This window comes from Mustela erminea, chromosome 3 (assembly GCF_009829155.1).
Source record: "Mustela erminea isolate mMusErm1 chromosome 3, mMusErm1.Pri, whole genome shotgun sequence".
Lineage (NCBI taxonomy): Eukaryota > Metazoa > Chordata > Mammalia > Carnivora > Mustelidae > Mustela > Mustela erminea.
In genome coordinates this window covers 157,271,871-157,290,730 of record NC_045616.1, presented here as the reverse complement: position 1 = coordinate 157,290,730, position 18,860 = coordinate 157,271,871, and the positions used below count along the sequence as shown (strand labels likewise).

At 45.8% G+C, this 18,860-nt stretch overlaps 1 protein-coding gene across 10 annotated transcripts in view; it reads right to left on the bottom strand.

Moving 5' to 3' along the window:
* The window catches only part of SEMA5A (semaphorin 5A), a 460,606-nt gene that overhangs the window by 228,325 nt on the left and 213,421 nt on the right, over positions 1–18,860 (bottom strand). For all 10 annotated transcript variants that reach the window (XR_004284305.1, XM_032337782.1, XM_032337773.1 and 7 more), the window contains one exon: positions 8,136–8,181. Coding sequence is in view for 9 of the 10 variants with exons in the window: in XM_032337782.1 (XP_032193673.1) it covers positions 8,136–8,181 (46 nt within the window). In the remaining variant the exon portion in view is untranslated. The remainder of the gene's footprint in view (positions 1–8,135; positions 8,182–18,860) is intronic.

Below are 18,860 nucleotides of genomic sequence, written 5' to 3'. Positions count from 1 at the left end.
GACTCTGACACTGGTAAGCTCCTAGTCGTCATTATAAAATACACATAAACAATCGTAAATCCTTCAGCAAGTTCCGAGGAAAGGAAAAGAAAGACGTTTGAATACATGGGTAGCTAAAGAGCACTTGACGGGGAATGTCCACAAAGGGTCCAGAACGTGGGGATGAAGGTCACGTGGGACCACGAAGGCATTGTGCATGGACTCAAACACAGCAACCCAACAGTGTCTGAAAAGCTAAAACAAACAGAGCAAAAAAAACCAAATTGCACTGCCTCATACTGTGTTCACGCATTCACTCAGGAAGCCCTCACGGAGAACTGCTATGTACCAGATACATAACAAACCTTTTCTTAAAGGGTCACTTAGTAAATAGTTCAGACGTTATAGACAGGCAGTCTCTGTGACAACTGGTCAACCCTGCTCTGCAGCAAAAGTAGACACTGTATGAGACACACAGGTGTGTCTGTGCTCCAAGAAACATCCCGAACTATAATCCCAGGCGGGCGGTATGCAAAGGAATGGGCATGGCCATGTTCCAAAGAAACTTTAACTACGAGCCACAAGGCCTGGTTTGCAGACCCCTGAAAGGTTTTTGTTTGTTTTTTTTTGTTTGTTTGTTTTTAAGATTTTATTTATTTATTTGACACAGAGAAAGAGATCACAAGTAGGCAAGCAGCAGGCAGAGAGAGAGAGAGGGAAGCAGGCTCCCTGATGAGCAGAGAGCCCAATATGGAGCTCAATCCCAGGACCCTGAGTTCATAACCTGGGCCGAAGGCAGAGGTTTAACCCACTGAGCCACCCAGATGCACCCCCCAAAAGGTTTTAATAACAATCATCTCTATGATACCTTCCACTACTACAATATCATGATTTTAGGAACATGTTTGATAAAGAAAGGCAAAAATAAAGTTTAGGATTATGATTTCTGAGGACGACAGTAGAGACTGGTCTCTCCTCATTCAATAAAAATATAAAACTTGATTTAAAAAATTAGTCCATATGAAATTCCCATTTGAATAGTTACTCTAAATGATGAAGTAACAGATTATTCTTTCAATTATACAAATGAACTCCATCAGAGGGTAGTTACGTCATACTGCCATGGGCCATCAGAGAGGTCCTGACATTATAAATTGACTGAATTTATTTTTAAATTTAACTGCATATTGACAAAAGGAAACCATCTAAACTCAAGAATACCAGCAGCTTCTTTAGAAACGGCCACTAAGGTTTCAGACATGTGTGGTTAAATACATGAAGAAATCAAAAGAGAAAATTTCCTTAAGCACATCACAGATCTCACAGATTCAGTCAAGTAATCTTAACATCACAGAGAGTCGGGCAACAATGATCTAATGTGGGGTTTCAACCTTGGGGTTATTTCCACCGTGAGCCAGGATAGTCTCTGTGGAAAGGGAGAGGCTGCCCTGTGCACAGGAGGATATGCAGCAGCCCCCACCAGTGGGGGAGAGAGATTCCCACCAGGTTAAACAGCCCCTAGTTGAGGAAAACTGGTTTAGAAACTGTCTCAAGTTGAAACTCAATTCCCCAGACCTAAAGATTTGGGAAACAGAGTCAACATCTACCCTAACATCCAAGAGAAACCTCTACCAGGATGGACCAGGTTGTTAGAGACTTAACAGTTTTTAATTCAGAAATCGTGGAGAGGCACGTGGCAAATTGGAAAACAGATTTCAATTTTTATCTGCTTATTCCAGGCAGTTGTAAGTGAGAAATGGGCTGTGAATTCCTTTCCCACAGTAACAAAACAATACAAAAAAGGATTTGACCAATTTCCCAAAAGAATATTAGTAAGACAGGGAGGCTAAATAAGCCTCAGCCCCTCTGTGTTCTCAGGACCCCATTCAAGGAGCGTCTACCTCGGGCCATTCGAGGCACGATCCAGATGGGTGAATGTTGTCAATTAGTCTTGAGGCCAGCTGCATTTTTCTATTTTTCAAAAAGCTTCTTTGTTCTTGCAAAATAGCTGCCACGATCAAGGCAAGAAGAAAAGTGAAGTTGAAGAGCCGACTCTGTTTTCAGGACAAGAAGTCAGGAGACGCGTGACGGGGAGCGCCTCATTCTCCACCGCCGCGCCTGATGGGTTTTCAAGATGCCACGGCTAAGTTCAGCACTCGGGGCCACGAGGAAACACATCACAGCCTCTGAGTGGAAAGATGGCTTAGAAAGGATATCACACGGATACTCTGATTCTCCAGACACTGATGGAAAACAGGTTTTATGTCCTTAAATTAAGGCAATTAACTGCCAATCTCACCCTAATACAAAAGGCACGCCTGTTTAACAAATACTCTATGTACAGTCATTTTACTTCATGGTGATTTAGATATGCAGATTTTTGGGGTGATGCCATAAGATTTTCCTCCAATGGATCATGTTCACTCAGGGTTTAACAGAGGAATTCTGCTGCAACCCAGTGCCGACTCAAATCATTACTGCGTTAGAGACCCGCCAGTGGCGGCTCGCCCTTACGAGACAGGCCAAGGGAAAAAGAACTCGGATTCAGGGCTCTGTGGACTCCGGTCCCTGAGTGCTTCTGGCATCAGGCTTGTCAGGCCGTCTGAGTGTCCCCGTTCTGACGCCACCTCACCAAAGTTCATTTCTCTCACCTGCGGGTTCTGGTACAGTTCCACGGGCTGAGCCCCACAGCAGGACCATCTTTGGATGGACAACGGCTCTGACTCCCACGGGCAACGCCCACACCTTATGTTCCCTCCTCCTTCTCTGCCCTGGGGGGACTGAACCTGGCCCCTCCCCTTCTCCTCTGACCAAACAGCATAAACTGGGGTCACCAGTATGGGGACCTGAGGAAGGGCAGGGGGACAGGATCCACTCAGAGGCATTCATTGTGTGCCCGGTCCAGCCAAGAGCTGTACTTGCTACCCTAGGTAAAGGGGCATGCTGAATTTGGGGGACACCGATGGGGGACAGTCTCTATAATTCTGTGATTACCAGTCAGTAGGAGGACAAAAAGGAATAGTAATGAGCAACTTCTTTCTTGTTTCTGATCCTAAACACTGTCAAGGCAGGAGACGAATTCAGGGCAGAAGAAGGGTAGAACAAGACAAAGCAGACAGACGACTGGCGTGTCAGAAAGGAATGAATCAGAGCCAGCAGCTGGCCCTTTCGTCCTGGAACCGTCCTTTGTGGTGAGAGGGTGCGTGCACCTGTTCCTGGACGCCTCTCCCGGCAAGCGCTGCTCATGGCACTAGTCTCTCGGCTGTGTTCCTTGCCTCAAATTTAGGGACAGACTATGAAGCTTACCTACATCCCACCAATGGGAAGCCTAGAAATTTAAACAGCAAATGTATTACTCGAAATCAACAGACATTCGTCTTGAGTCCACCACTCGCCGGGTAACCTAATGATCCGCTCCAACCAGACACCAGCTAAAGAAAGAGAAGGTTCCTCGGGAACGGGGTGGATGTCCGTGACAGCCAGTGAGGGCTCCTCTGAAGTAGAAGCTGAGGCAGGGAAATGCACCAGAGGGTCACCGGGCCACGCGGACTCAGGATGAGTTTCCAAGAGGGGCTGACTTGGGATCGGTCACCGTTGGGGCTTTGGGGGGGACTCAGGATCGGGAGCCTTTTCCAAGATTCAGAGGGTGGGGTGAAAGTGTCCCCCAGAGAGGACGGCGAGGGTACATGTCTGCTGCTGGGGAAGAGGCCCCGGGTTGAGAAGCTCTAAGCTGCCTGACGACCGGCCAGGTGGAGGCCCAGCGTGACAGGGAGACGCAATAGCACTCACGGCCACTGGGCAGGGGACCCGGCTGTCACACACAGGAGAGGCAGGAGCCAGTGAAGCCTTGTCCGGCGGGGACAAGGGCTGTCGAAGGTTCTCCACTCTGATTTCTCCATTCAACCAGGTAACCCTCGCCATGCTGAGCTCCTGGACGGAGGCTACTCTGAACCCCAATGTGCTTTCTGTGTACAATCCACATGAGATTTTATAGATTTCATGCAAAGAAAAAAAAGGGGGGCCGCCTGGGTGGCTCAGTGGGTTAAAGCCTCTGCCTCTGGCTCGGGTCATGATCCCAGGGTCCTGGAATCGAGCCCCGCGTCGGGCTCTCTGCTCAGCGGGGAGCCTGCTTCCTCCCCTCCTCTGCCTGCCTCTCTGCCTACTTGTGATCTCTGTCTGTCAAATGAATAAATAAAGTCTTTAAGAAAAAAAAAAAAGAAGAAGAAACATAACATCCCATTATTTTCTTATAATGATTTCATATTGAAATAACCTTTTCAATATAATGAGAGAAGACCAATATATATTTTTTTTAAATTCCCATTTCTCTGCACTTAGTTCAGTGTGACCACAGGTTTCAGTCAACCAGCCATGAGGCTCGAGTGATGTTTCTAGCAGACAGTGCCACTCACGACACCAGCACAACCCTCACCTTATCAGTGCACCTCTCTTTTTGGTCACCCTTGGAAATCGTCCTTTAAACTAAAATGATGTATTGCTAGAAATCAGTCAGACCACTTTACCAAAGACATGCAGAAAAGAACAGTGTGTTGGGAAGAACTGACAGTTTAATCTCTCTCCACACTGAGTAAACAGTAGGCTTCCGAGCAGCACACACACACCACAAAATGTGCAAAAGGAGAATTGTACGGTTTTGGACCAAAGGCATGGCGACATCTGACAGCTATCCCAAGGCACTGTCATCAAAGCCCCCGTTCAGAGAGTCACAGTCCTCTTGCTGGGTCCTCAGTCAGCAGGCCGTGCTCTCTCTCTTACCAGGTGGTAGTGCTGATGGGTTGCATCAATGTCATCAGCTCCACCAATGACCTAACCTTGATTTCCACCAAAAGGCAATCACAACAGTGGGAAGCAATGATGGGAAGAATGACTTGGTTTCCCCGTGGCCACAGCAATAGCCTGCACACGTCCATGGCAAAGGCATGGCCCGATGCTTTGCATCTCTTTATTTTGCAAGGAAAAGTTGAAAGAAAAACACAATGGGCTCTCATAAACCCTTCATCTAAATTCTCCAATTTCCCCCTTTATCATTTAATCACATTTGCTGTACCATTCTTTCGCTCTGCGTGCATGTATTTTTTAAATGATTTCAGAATATATTGGAAAAACCATACCCTTTACCCATACTTATCTCAGTAGGTTTGTCCAAAGAACAAGATGAGTTTCCTACATAATCAAATCATAGCTATCAAAATCAGAAAATAAATATATTTCTACTACTTCAGCTATAGACATTAAATTTTTTTTTAAGATTTTTTTATTCATTTGACAGAGAGAGAGAGAGCACAAGGCGGGTGATCAGCAGCCAGAGGGAGAAGCAGACTCCGTGCTGAGCAAGGAGCCCAATGCGGAGCTTGATCCCAGGACCCTGGGATCATGACCTGAGTCAAAGTTTGATGCTCAACTGACTGAGGCACCCAGGAGCCCCCAGACATTAAAATTTTGCCAGTTGTCAAAATAGTGTCCCTGAGAGCTGAGAAACATTTTTTGTTGTTCCAAGACCTGAGTTGGAGCAAGTGTTTCCTTTGGTTGCCGTGCCATTTTGTCTCCTTGATGAGGGAGACGCGCCCTTCTTTCTTTTCACGCCTTTAATGGCCTGGTGATTTGTGTAAAATAGAGGCCAGTGTTTTATAGAATACCCCTCAGTTTTGGTCCGTATGATGGTTCCTCCTGATAAAAGTGGTTATAATCTATAGTTCAAATATCATGGAAATCCTGCTGGGCCCTTCCCTGTACATTCAACTGGGGCATGTCTACTGGCTCGCTTTCCCATCACAGGTGAAGGGACCTTTGATTCCGTGGTTATGGTGATTCTGGCTGGTTTCTTTACCATCAAAAGACAATTTTCCTTTTATAAAGAGTAAATATGTTATAGGTAAATTGAGACCACATCAATACCTCAGTCATCGTCAAAGTCTCACCCCTACACCTTCATAGCCATTGATCATTTGTGCCTGAATCAATTTTTATTATCAAGGTTACCAAGTAACAATTTTGGAATTAAATCACCCCTTCAGTATTTGTCATGTGGCATTTCACAGAAGGAAGAACAGTCCCTTCTGCCTCGTCTGTGTGCTCATTCAGTTATTCTGATGTTAGTATATCCTCACTGATTCCAAGTTTATTCAACATGTTATAATCTGAGACCATGATGATTTAACAATCAAATTATCCCAGATTTCTTCACTGAACCCACTTCCAGCTATGCCTAGGACCTCCTGACCTGCCCTCATCATGCTTTGATCATCATGTCCTTAATGCCCGAAACAAAAAGATATCCCAGGTTTCTCTGGGACTTTCACTACCCAGGCCCTGGAACCAGCTACTTCTCCAAGAAACATTGGTTCCTTTTGGTGAGGAATTAAATTTAGAAATGAAGAACTGTAAGGGCATCTGGGTGGCTCAGTCAGTTAAGTGTGTACCTTCTCGGGTCATGATCCCAGGGTTCTGGGATCGAGCCCATGTAGGGCTCCCTGCTCAGTGGGGAGTCTGCTTCTCCCTCTCCCGTTGCCCCTCCCCCCATTTGTGCTCACTCTCTCTCACTCCCAAATAAATAAAATCTGAAGAAAAAAAAAAAAAAAGAAACCAAAAACTGTATAATAAATGCATTGTTACTAGGATGTCAAAGCTTCCAGACCCTCTCAGCCAGGACAACCAGGAGACAAGGAAATGAGTAAATACACGTAAATAAATGTTTGTACACATGTCTACATACTCCACTTTCTCCCACACACACTGGAGCAGATAATCCAGTATACTGCAAGCACCAAAAGGAGCAGAATATATAGTTCCCATCTATTGAAAGCTCTATACCCTTTATAAAAGATTACTGAAAATCAGAGTTTTAAAAACAGCATTTTGGTTAAAAGGCAGATCATTTGGATTTCTTATTAATACCTTCAGGATTTTACCAACAAACCAACTCATTTAAAGACTTATATACTAAATTAGTGGCAAGACAATTAACTCACTGCCTGGTGGGATGAAATGATGACAACAGTAAGTCATTATTTATCACCATCATTTTTAAAAACAAAGGCAGTTAAGACTTATTGAGAAATTCCCCAGCCTTCTCCCTTTCGCACACCTTCTCTTCCTTAACTTGAGCAGTGACAGCATGAGGATGGCAGTCCTTTGTGGCCATTTCACAGAGGAGGAAACACACAGTTGCAGGGACACGTGAAGCTAGATCCCAAACCCACGTCAATAGACGTTCGGAGCCCTTTTTACCAAAATCAGCTTTGGCTTATTTTGAGGCCCCGGTGAATCCAAGATGGGTCTACTGTTAAATCCTTGCTAGATCTGGAGTTTCCCAGATGCTCACACATTCCAGCATGACAGAGAGAGGACACTAGTCTCAACTTCTCCCCACTGTTTCTTAGACTCTAGTACACGAGGCTGATACTAAAATTGGCTGAAGAACTTTTCCCCAAGTTGCACCAAGCCCAGGAGTTCCAGCACATTCTGTGGGGAGTTCCAGATGCTCGGCCGGGGAGGTATTCATGTCCTAACTCTCCCCTTGTCCAAGGAGACCCTGGGTACCAGATACTTCAAGAAGCCAGGAGGGCAAAAGTGGGCCCTGGTGATTCAGATCTGGCACTAAAATACATCCTCTATTCAGACAGAAGGAAGTCAGGCTCCTTCCTCACACTGTAACACTGGAAATAGGCAAACAGGATCTCTATCTATCAACACTTACTCTTTGCTCTATGTGGTTTTCAATCCCTCTGTTCATATTGATCTCATTACAGGTGATAAAGAGGAAACAAACATGTTTTCTACAACAATCTGATGGCCAAAGGCAGCAAATTACATAACCAGCGACTCACTGGGGGGAAGGGCACTCCCAGGCGCTGCGGAGGTGTCCTTCGAATTGCCCACCATTTGACAAAGGATAAGTTGGGATGATGCCCTGAGAGGGAGGGAGGCCGCACAGTAGGAGAAAAGGGCCAATGGGGACCGAAAGCAGGGGTTAAGTCACGTCAAAGAGGGCAGCCAGGAGTCCTGCAGCCCGGCCCGCTGGGGAAACATGTCCCCGCTCTGCCCAGATCAGTCCCTTTACAGACATGTCTCCCTCCCCGCCAGCCGTGAGCTAATGTGGTGAAACTGGGAGCTTGAGAAATGAAAATCGCACCTACCTGGATCAGAGACAAATCCTCGAGCTGTAACCTGAAGAGGTAGTTTCTACAAAATACAAAAAGAGAGTTTTATTTTTAATGGATGCAAACTATTACAGGTCATAAAAATCATGAGAACAAGGGACAACAAAGTAATGATTTTTGGCTTCCTAAGCCTTCTCCTGCTAAGAATGTGTCTAGCACAGTTCTCCTCACACCGCGGAGTTCACAGGGACATTCTGCATGTCAACAGGTGCCCATTTGGGACTGGCTAGAAAGTTAAGGAATAAGGGGTGTGTGTGTGTGTGTGTGTGTGTGTGTGTGTGTGTGTGTGTGTGAAAGAGACAGAGAAAGACAAAGGTAAACCTCAATTATTAATTGACTCTCTTGATCTATGGAATGGACCAAAGGAAATGGGCAACGGATTCTGAAACTGAGTTTAAGTTAAGTAAGACAATCACAAAACCACTCTTCACGAGTCTTCATTCTTAAAGATCATGGACATTCATCACGATATACAAGTACAACACATCCAGCTTTCGAATTCAACCGTAGCCTGAGCAACACAGTGTCCTCTCTTGCTTGGATTCGGTGTGTGCACATTTAGAAGCCTAAACTAGTCGGTCTGCACCAAGGCTTTGAAAGGTTCCCTGCGGCTGCCCAGCTGTGAAGCAAGAGAGCAGAGAAAAGGAAAGTGTTTTCAACAATGAAGCAGAAGAACAATGACGTGTACAGTCGAGATCAGCATCACAGAATCAGCATCGCAGAGGGGAAAACACAAGTATCAGCCCCCATTAGGCATTGGGCTTTATTGCTGTAGCTTCTAGAAACAAATTGGCCTCCCTCATGGGAGATGCTCTGGCCTCTGACTCAAATCCTGCCTGCCCCCTTCACCTCATGCTGAAGAGGAGCTGATGTGGCTGAAGCCACGTTCTGGGGACCGTGGAGGAGAAAGTCAGCCCAGGCGCAAACAGTAAGTGCCAGAGAAGCGGCACAGAACGGAAACCAGCCGCGACAAATGCATGAGTGTGGGAAGGGTCTCCAAGGAGCACTGTTTCACGTGATGGGCCTGCCCAGGACGATGTCCACGGCACTAGCAGAGAGAGGAAAGCGTCCCGACAGCAGCCAGATATGAACGCAGATTATTTTCATTATTTGGGGAGGCGGGTAGATGTCAGAAGTAGCCACGCTGTCCTGGGGGGGTGGGGGACATGACAAGTGACAGCCAAGGCAGGCCAAGGGCATGACCCTGGGGAGACTGAGAAACAGCCTCATCAAGTGGGCAGCAATGGGAACTCAAAGTCAACAGGGAAGCCAGTGTCCAGCAGCATGTGTGTGTGCCCTGCTTGGAGGAAGAAAGGGACAAACTCACTTACAGAGGGAGCCGCCCCCGGGGCACTCTGCTTTCTCCAGGTTTGTCCCCGAGCATGGGGACACTGCCCTCCAGCACTCAGTGAGCCCAGCCTCCCCTGGAGCCTTCCAGCAGCCTCGTCACCACACTCTTTCCGAACTTCCAATTTTAGCTCTGAAATAACGCTGGGGAAGCTCCCAGAAGCATGGCTTGGCACTCTCACCACCTCTGCCACAAAGCCAAGTGGGGGAAAACTTTCCCGGTCTCTTAGGACAGGCAGCCCGCAGCCCTCGCTGCAGACCCAGATCAAGGATGCCTCCGACGAGGGAACGGGACCGCACAGTCTGTTTTTATTATGTCCAGCACCATGCAGAGGAGAAGTTTCCAACAGAAACCTGCTCCTGCGGGGGAAGGAACGTGAACTTGGCGTGGGCCTGGAAGAGCATTGTTGAGCTGAAGGCACCAGGGGAGGCCGGCAAGCACCTGGGGATGTGCCAAGCCTTCGCCTGCTGTGAAACAGAGGCCCAGGAGTCCTCCAAGAGAGACCGGGCATCGGGACACCCACACAGATCAATCTTCCCGGGGACAGGCTTATAAGTGGCACCGGTGCAATGACGGGCCAGAGGGCACACAGTGCCGTTATAAGCACCATGGCTCCCCACCCTCACGGGGGTCCCGTAACTGGCTTTCTGCCTGTAGGACGCTGCCAGCGGTCACCTGGGCTGTGACTCCAGGAGGTGGGCTCACCTCGTGGTGAAAAATGTCTGCGCAAAACCAAAGCTGTGCCACGCACACAACCTCGGGAACGAAGTGCAAGTCCTCCGTGCCTCAGTCTTCTCATCTGTAAAATGGGGCTAAGAGTCCTACCTACACCCTGCAGCTGTTGGGGGGGTTACATCCAAGGACAACATGGACAGTGGTGTCTGTCCACAGCGAGCACTCCATCAAACGTAGCCCCTTCTAGAAGGTTATGGAAAATACTGAAATTCCCAGACACACTGAAATTCTCAGGATGTTCTCCATCATGCAGAGGAGAGAGAACGTCTGCTCTCCGGGCATTTCAGGTTTTAGGCATAAGGCAGCGTGACTCTCCGTGTTCAGGAGAAGCGCTGCTGTCGGAAGAGGGGGTACGACACCATCGGCTTTCTAGAACAGAAGCTAGCACTGTTTATCTCGTCACAATCCTGGAACACGGTCTTTACACTCTTAACTCACTAGCTCTTTTAAGAAAGACTTTTTCTGTAACTACTTTCAGTAAAAGAAACTATTCATATTTTTAGTCAATTAATGACCTAAGGGCTCTGACGAGGTTATAAGGCCACCCCCACCCCGTCTCTCTCTCCTTTCCTCTCTCTCTTCTTCCTTTTCTCTCTCTTCCTGTCATACACTCCCCCCACCACCAGGTACACACACATGCACATGTGCGCACACACACATACATCTATATCTGGGAACTTTCTAGAAAGGCAGGCACTTCTCATACATAAACTAAGAGCTGGAGGTTCCCTCACACCACTGAGGGAAGAGGATGGCAGTATCCCCCATGCTCTGTAGAGCTCAGGGCAGGACACCTGAGGGGAAAGTTCCAAGACCTCTCTCTACTTGGGGAGTGGGTGAGAGGAGGTATAGAAATCACTCTCTGAAAACCCTGGGTCCGGCTTTCAGGTACCCTCTATGGGGGAAGGACTATGGCGTGAATGTCTGTGTCTCCCCAAAGTTCTCAGGTTGAAATCCTAACCCCCAACTGTGAGGGTGATAGGAGGCGGGACTTCCGGGAGGTGATTAGGTCATGACGATGGAGGCTTCATCAGTGGGATCAATGGCCTCGTTACGCTCCGGACACTTTTCACCTTTCTACATGCGAGGACACAGCGAGGTGTCTGCCATCTGGAACCCGAAGACGGCCCTCCCAGAACCCAGCCGTGCTCCCTGGTCTTGGACTCCTGGCCTCCAGAACTGTGAGAAATAAATCTCCATTGTTTATAAGCCACCCAAGTCTGTCAAGTTTTGTTCTAGCAGCCCCAAGAGACCAAGACAGGAAGACGCTGATTTATGATAAGAAACATGCCACATTCTCGGTCCACATGTCCCCAAGCAAAACTCACTCTGCTGACCGTCAGGTGACAGTCTGTAAGGAGCCCTCCCTGCCCCCACGGTCACTGGGGACTTCCGGTCATTTACTCGTACCCCCCGGACACCTCACAGCTGTGGTCCCCCCCCCCCCCCCGCCACCCGGCCAGCAATACATCAATATGGCAGAGACACACAGGAGGTGAAGAGAAGGGAAGGGGACAGAGGAGGAGCCACAGTAACTAGGCCATGCCGCCGCGGCCGCCGCCGTGCCCAGTGCCCCCATGGACAGAAGCACAAGCAAAGACTGGGACGTCGTCCCCTTTGGTATTTTCTGGGCTACAGGACGCAAACCGGTCATTATTTTTAAACTAGCCTCAGTTTTTTGTTGTTGTTTTTCTTTTCATCTAAAAACAAAACCAAAAAAGGCAGAGAATTCAAGAACTCCAAAGCCGAGTCGTCATTCGGAGGTAAATACCATCGATCTGCCAATGAGGAAAAGTCTGCAAATTAAGATGTGTGATGGGATTTATTCAAGATTATTAGGATCAGATAAAATCTCAGCATAAGCTTCAAGACCTCTCACGCTCTGCTGTCCCTCGGCCCACGTGCCACTCAGCGTCACCAGCCAGTCCTCCCATGACCCCTTGCTAATTTCACCGGCACCCACACTCATAGCCACAGCCACACACAACCACACAGTAACAGTCGTTACTGCACAATCATTTCCTGTCTTCGTTTCAATTCACAGGTGCATTTGCATACCGTTTTGAGATGATCCAAGTCTCAACACTGCTTAACGGCAAGCTTTTGATTCCAGGTAATTGATTCTCACCCCTGGGACTGAGATCTGACTGTGACACATGTCTCCCCATTAAGTGAATATGTTAATCCTACTGGTCTAGCTGATTAAATGGAGCTTCCTTTCTCTCTCCTGATTTCCCACAAATTCTTCCTGAAACCGCTTGCCCGTACCTTAAGAATGCCAACGTTTCTTCATTTATGGCCTGAGAGAGCTACACTATACCATCTCTCAGTGTCTTTAAGTCACACAAATTCCTACAAGACCATGACCCTTCTTAGATAGCAAATGGGCAAGAGAGTTGCATGAATATGTGACCAACGGATGAAAGACAGTTATCCTGACATATATCAATAAATTCTGAGGAATAAATTGAGTGCTTTTGTTTTCTGGAGTTCAGTACCAAATTTCAAAATAATTTTAAATGAAATTTCAGCAATGTAAGAAAGGAAGCATAATTCTTTTTTTTTTTCTTGCTGTCTTCTTTTTTCAGAGAGGGAGAGGTGGGTAGGGGGACAGAGAGCATCTTAAGCAAGCTCCATACTCAGCACAGAGCCCAGAACAGGGCTAGATCTCACTACCCTTAGATGGTGACGTGGGCTGGAATAGTCGGCTGCTTAACTGACTGAGCCACCCAGGTGCTCTGGAAGGATAATTATTTATTAACAAAAACTCATTCAGCAAGTATTTACACATAATATTTGTTAATTATAGTCAATGGATTAAGCTAACAAAAATTTTGAGACTAAAATTACTCAAAACAGGTCACCTCTAACTTTACACTGCCTCAACATCTATTGAAGGTTGATCTTTGTGTCACTTGGTTACATTTTTGCTATTATTTCTTGTTTGATTTGGGACACCAAGAGTTGGTAAGAGCTTTCAAAAATTTGTTTAATGCACGACTATAGTCTACACAAAATCCAAGTCGGCAGTTTAATGCCTCCTTGGACCTTTCAATAGTAGAAATAAGTAATATGGAGCCTTTCACTATTCACTTTATCTATCATGATTTCCAGTGACTTAAAAGATATTTTTTTAAAAAATGAAATAGAAACGGAACATTTGTGGAATCCCCTCATCACCTCCCTGGAACTTAAGAACCTGACAAAACACAGCGCAGACCCTACCACGCTCAAACAAATGCCTTTCCTCAAACTACTTGGTTCCAAGCACAACTCAGAGTCCATTTTTGCCATTGGAAACATTCCAACCCAGCGAGCAATGTGAGAGACCCGAAATCCCCCAAGACAGCTTGATCCATCACAGCTGAGGTCAACGACCTACGAAGCTGAAGATTACAAAAAGAAAGAAAATCTTCTAAAGGGAATAAAAAATGGCTATTCCCGGATATTGGGCCACTCACACACTAAAAGTGAGATCTATGGTCCCTGGAAGTGGCAGTTCTCCAGGGCATCAGAGAAGGGCCAACTCCTTTATCTTGTAATCGTGAGCACACCGGGGAGGAAAAACAATGCATGTGAGGTTTACAGGAAAGGCTACCAACCTTTCCAACGGGATGGAGTAACGATTCTGGCTCTCCACCTACAGGGAATACTAACCAAATGTTTCCTATAGGGTCAGTTTCTCTTGTAGGGCAATGCTTTGAGCAACCCAAAGCATTTAAGTGGTCTCATTCATCTTCCTAACACCCTGAGATGTAAATAGGTAGTAATGAGGAATATTGCTGTTCTTCAGGGACAAAGGCAGTGGTGCAAGAGGTTAAGAGATTAGAGGTTTTAGAAGTATTAGTGGTACAGTTTAAGGGGAACTATTCTGCCTTTCCACTCACCCCTCCTCGTTACAGTACAAAGCAAGAGTGAACCACAAGGTAAGGGTTCAGTTTTACGACAACAGTAAATAAAAGTAGGAGTGTTTCTTCCCTTGGTATGGATCTCCTTTTTTTCACATGTCTTGGAATAAAATTTGACATTGTGCATTCAAATGTAATAACTGTATTACTTTTCGGAGTCGTAATATATAGGGATACAAACATCCAACAGACTGAATAATTCAAATCACAAAGCCATTAAATTTGGCAGACACAAACTGACAGTTTCCCCACTAGACATCTGAGTGCGCTTCCCCCACCCCCGACTGGAGTTTATTTCTTATCGATTGCAGGATTGCATAACTCATTCCAGCGTCCCATCCTGTCCCCCAGTGGCCTATTAGCAACAAATCACTAAGCACAACAATAAATTCTCAGAGGGAGCAGTGCGGCCTTAATAGACGAAGTTCATTTGCGTCTTCATGTAACGTAATAAAATTCAGCCGGCATTAAAGAAAAGGTTGAGCCATCATGAGCATATTAACTAAATGACTCATTTTATCTAGAGACACTATAAAACTTAACTCTGACCTCCATTAATTATGAAAGACACAGGTGTTTTAAAATGACATTCTCTTAGAATAACTCAATTGGTCTCTGATGAATATAGCTATAAAATCAAAGAAGAAAACTCCAGGTTCTTATTGAACATGTAGGTTCAAGGCTTGCTCATACCCAAGGAGCAGGAGACTGAGTAATTAAGACAGACAGATATGCATTTTGCATGAAGAGAAGACAGAGACAAAACAGCAGGTAAACCTATCAAATGTGTTTTAAACAACAAAGACAGCGACTTCTCTTTCCACTCAATAGATGCTTGGACCATGGTTGATCATGAAACCATCTGGTCATACACGTACTGCAGAGAAATCATCACCACTTGGGGAAATCTGAGAGCACACGTCAGCTGGGAGGCCAGGCTCACCCCCGCCAGCCTCAACCCCACTGACTCCTCTCCATGGCGGGATTCCGTACCCCCTGCCGTCAGCAAGTGACTGCGCAGAGCTTGAAATCATGACGTTGTCCAAGACACCCAAACTTTCAACTGCACTGATAGGCTTGAATATTAAAATGTAAGTTCATGATTTATAAGCTCAGGAAAATAACTATCTCCTTTTAAGCAAAACCAAATGTCTTTTATAAAAATTATTTTATTACCTAAATAATACAGCAATCATCTCAATAACCTTGAAGAAGCTGAAGATTTCATCTCATCCTGTAACCAACTCAGGCGGCTTACCACCCTACCTATAACATTGTTCCAGAGAGTTCAACATGCTGGATGGCACCAGACCAGTTCCAGGAGACTTCATTTTCCCTGGCATTATAACCATTCCAAACATATCTCTTTCGGGGCGCCTGGGTGGCTCAGTGGGTTAAACCTCTGCCTTTGGCTCAGGACATGGTCTCAGGGTCCTGGGATCGAGCCCCACACTGGGAATCTCTGCTCAGCAGGGAGCCTGCTCCCCCCACCCCGCGCTTGCCTCTCCGCCTACTATATATATATATATCTTTCATGGGCTTTTCCCACAGATTTGGGGGGACCTAATTCATTTTTTTAACTATTCGGCTGGATCACATTTAGATCCCAGTTTAGGAATAACCAGCTCCTGGCATGAGCTACCTCCTCGGTCAAAACTGTTCCCACCCTCCTCAAAAACAGTCGGCTATGAAAATTTTTAAATAATTCTGATTTTATTACTGTTGTTATGACCATATGTGTCATGACATGTCCCCAACATCGCATTGGATGTTTTCATTCCTTATGCCCCAAAGGTTATTTCAAACCTTTTAAAAGTCTTGGGTATTAGGATGTTACAAAGAATACATCAAAACCAAGAACAAATCATTTTAACGGCACTCTTGTGTATTTAAACACCAAGATTAAAAGGCACAGAAGTAGATGGACAGCTTCTCGTTATCAGCAAGCAAAATGAAGGCACAAGGACGGATTCCGAGAGACGAGCAACAATTAAGACCAATATCATAAGCAAACTGCAGAGACATAAAATCAGAAAAACCTTTTCCCATAAGCATATTTAGGGTCAAAGTTATGAATCAATATTGTTAATAATCACACTGATAATTTAAATTTTATTATGCTCTAAATATGACTTGTAAATCCCTCCATGCTTTAAGGATTACAGATGATGACTTATTGCCCCAAACTGAACTCACAACTTCTGCTTTTGTGGGTCCACTGGGTATCTGATTCATTCTTTCCCATTTTTCAGTTAATAGAGATCATAATTCATTGGAAAAAATACCAACTGAACCATCTTACGATTCCCTTAACCTCTGCTTTCTTAGGAATGTTCACTCCTCAAGAGATTTCCATATATAATTCTTTTTCTGGGTTATCTTCAGAGTTAGCAAAAGCTGGAAATTTGTTTTCATGTATTTTCAAATAATCAGAGAACTGCCGTTAATTCCCCACATGCACAGGGCTAGCTAATGCCATCACAATAAGCCACACTCCCAAACCTTGCTCCAAATCTCACCTTCCAAACTTGCCCTCTGCCACCCGGTTCCAGTCGCCATCAATCACTGTCAAACCCAGCTCTGAAGTAGGTCTCAAATCTGACTCTCTCTCATTTCCACCATCACTGCCTGAGTATACGTTCTTTCCGTCATCTGATCCACAGCCTCAACCTCAAACTCTAAAACACTCTGCACACAATATGGTAGAAGTATCTTCCTAATGGAAGTCTGAGCATGTATATACGTAGGGTTAGAAATCTCCTTAACTCCTAATGCCTTTACCAGAGGTTCTCAAATCTGCCAGGCCAGTAGATCCTCAGAAACTTAATTAAGCCAAAGATTCCAACATCACTTCCAGAACGTCTAACCGCAATGGTCTGAAGAGGGGCTTGGGCATCGGCATTCTTATAAGGCCTCTCATGACTGCCAAAATTAGAATCACTGGTCTGGAGGTTTAAGTCCAAGCTCCTCCATAATCTGACCCCTCCTAGAGCTCCTGCCTCCTTGGGAACAACATCGACTCTGTCACCAACAGGTCCAGTCAAGCTGAGTTCTTCTCAACCTCATCAGAATCTCCGATGTTCCCCAAGGTACAGTCCTTCTGGCAAGAAGGCCCTTCCATCTGCCAGACTCCTACTGCATTCCAAGGCCCACCTGAAAAAGTACTTTCTTGGTGCATGCTTTTCAACCCAAAAGACCATCATGTTTCTTTGTTCTTGGGGTTTCCAGGGCCCTTGACCCAGGCCTTCCTGAGAAACTCTCATTGCCTGTGTTCCCGCCATAGCCAATGCCCAAGAGTCAGCAAAGGTTTTCTTTAAGGGCCAGACAGCAAATGCTTTGCCTTTATGGATGGCCTCTCAGTTTCAACTACTCATCTCTGCAGGCAAAACTCAAAAGCAGCCACAGAAAATACACAAGTGAATAGGTGTGACAGCGTGCCAGTAAAACTTTATTTACAAAGACAGAAGGCCAACTCTGGAGCCTCAGCTTGCCAACCTTGCACTAGGGTTGCACTAGGCTATGAAGTCTTCAAAGGTAGAGACTATCCTTCATCTTTGTTTCCCCAAGCCTGAGAACCTTCCTGGCATGAAGGAAGTTCAACGAATATTTGATAAATGAACAGTCATGGGACAGTAACTAAGTGAACTGATATACTCTGACGGACCCTCTGTGGGACTGGCTGGGAGCAAAGCCCTCAACACCCCAACACTAGCAGACACACACACTCAAAGTTAAAAGGCTGATGAACTTTCATTATACTGCTTTGTTGGCTCATTCATGCATTCTGGAAAAAAAGGACTTTATAACAAAATAAATAATTTGCTGCCAGACTTATCTGCTCCCCAGTTCCAGGAGGGAAGAAAATGCAGAGATTACTCTCTCTCTCTCTCTCTCCTTTTTTTACAACAGCAAAAGGAACACAATGTGCAGAAATCTTTCCCACAAGTGGGTCTGCAGACCACCTGTTTCTCGAACGCTCGCACTCCTGGTCCCCACCCATCCCGAGTCAGCAGAGCTGGGAGCGAGGGACCAAGGAAGCTTCACCTTGAACGAAGAGTGCTGATGCTTAGGTACCCTGATGTCTGGTAAATATCTGACAAAACATAACGAAGCCAGCAGACAAGGCGTGGGACGTTTTAAGCCAGATCAGGTTAATGCACCAAGTAGGCTTCCTGGAAGAAAGGAGACTAACAGGTGTAAGGAGGAGGGAAACGAGCAAAGAGAATCCGAAGGGAAGCACACATCTTCCGCCCCAGTCCAACACTGAGAAGGAAAATGACGGAGAAGTGCCAATATTCAAGGAATAAACTAAAGGGGGGAAAAAAAATTTTCCAGGGGCCACTGAAGTGGCTCAGTCGGTTAAGCATCAGACTCTGGATTTCTGCTCAGGTCATGATCTCAGGATCCTGGGATTGAGCCCCGCACCAGGCTCCCTGCTCAGCACAGAGTCTGCTTGAGAGTCTCTCTCCTCCTCCTGCCGTCCGCCCTCCTTCTCTGTCTCTCTCAAATAAAAATAAATAAATAAACAAATACATCTTTTTTTTTTTTTTTAAAGGGGGAATTCCAGGTAAAGAGCAGGAATGAAAAGGCCATTCCTTTTTTTTTTTTTTCATCACCAGGTGTTTTTCCTAAATCATAATTAATATAAATATAAGGTAAACATCATCACAACTCTGCATTTCTGTGCACTACGGGGGTCTACAGCTTTCT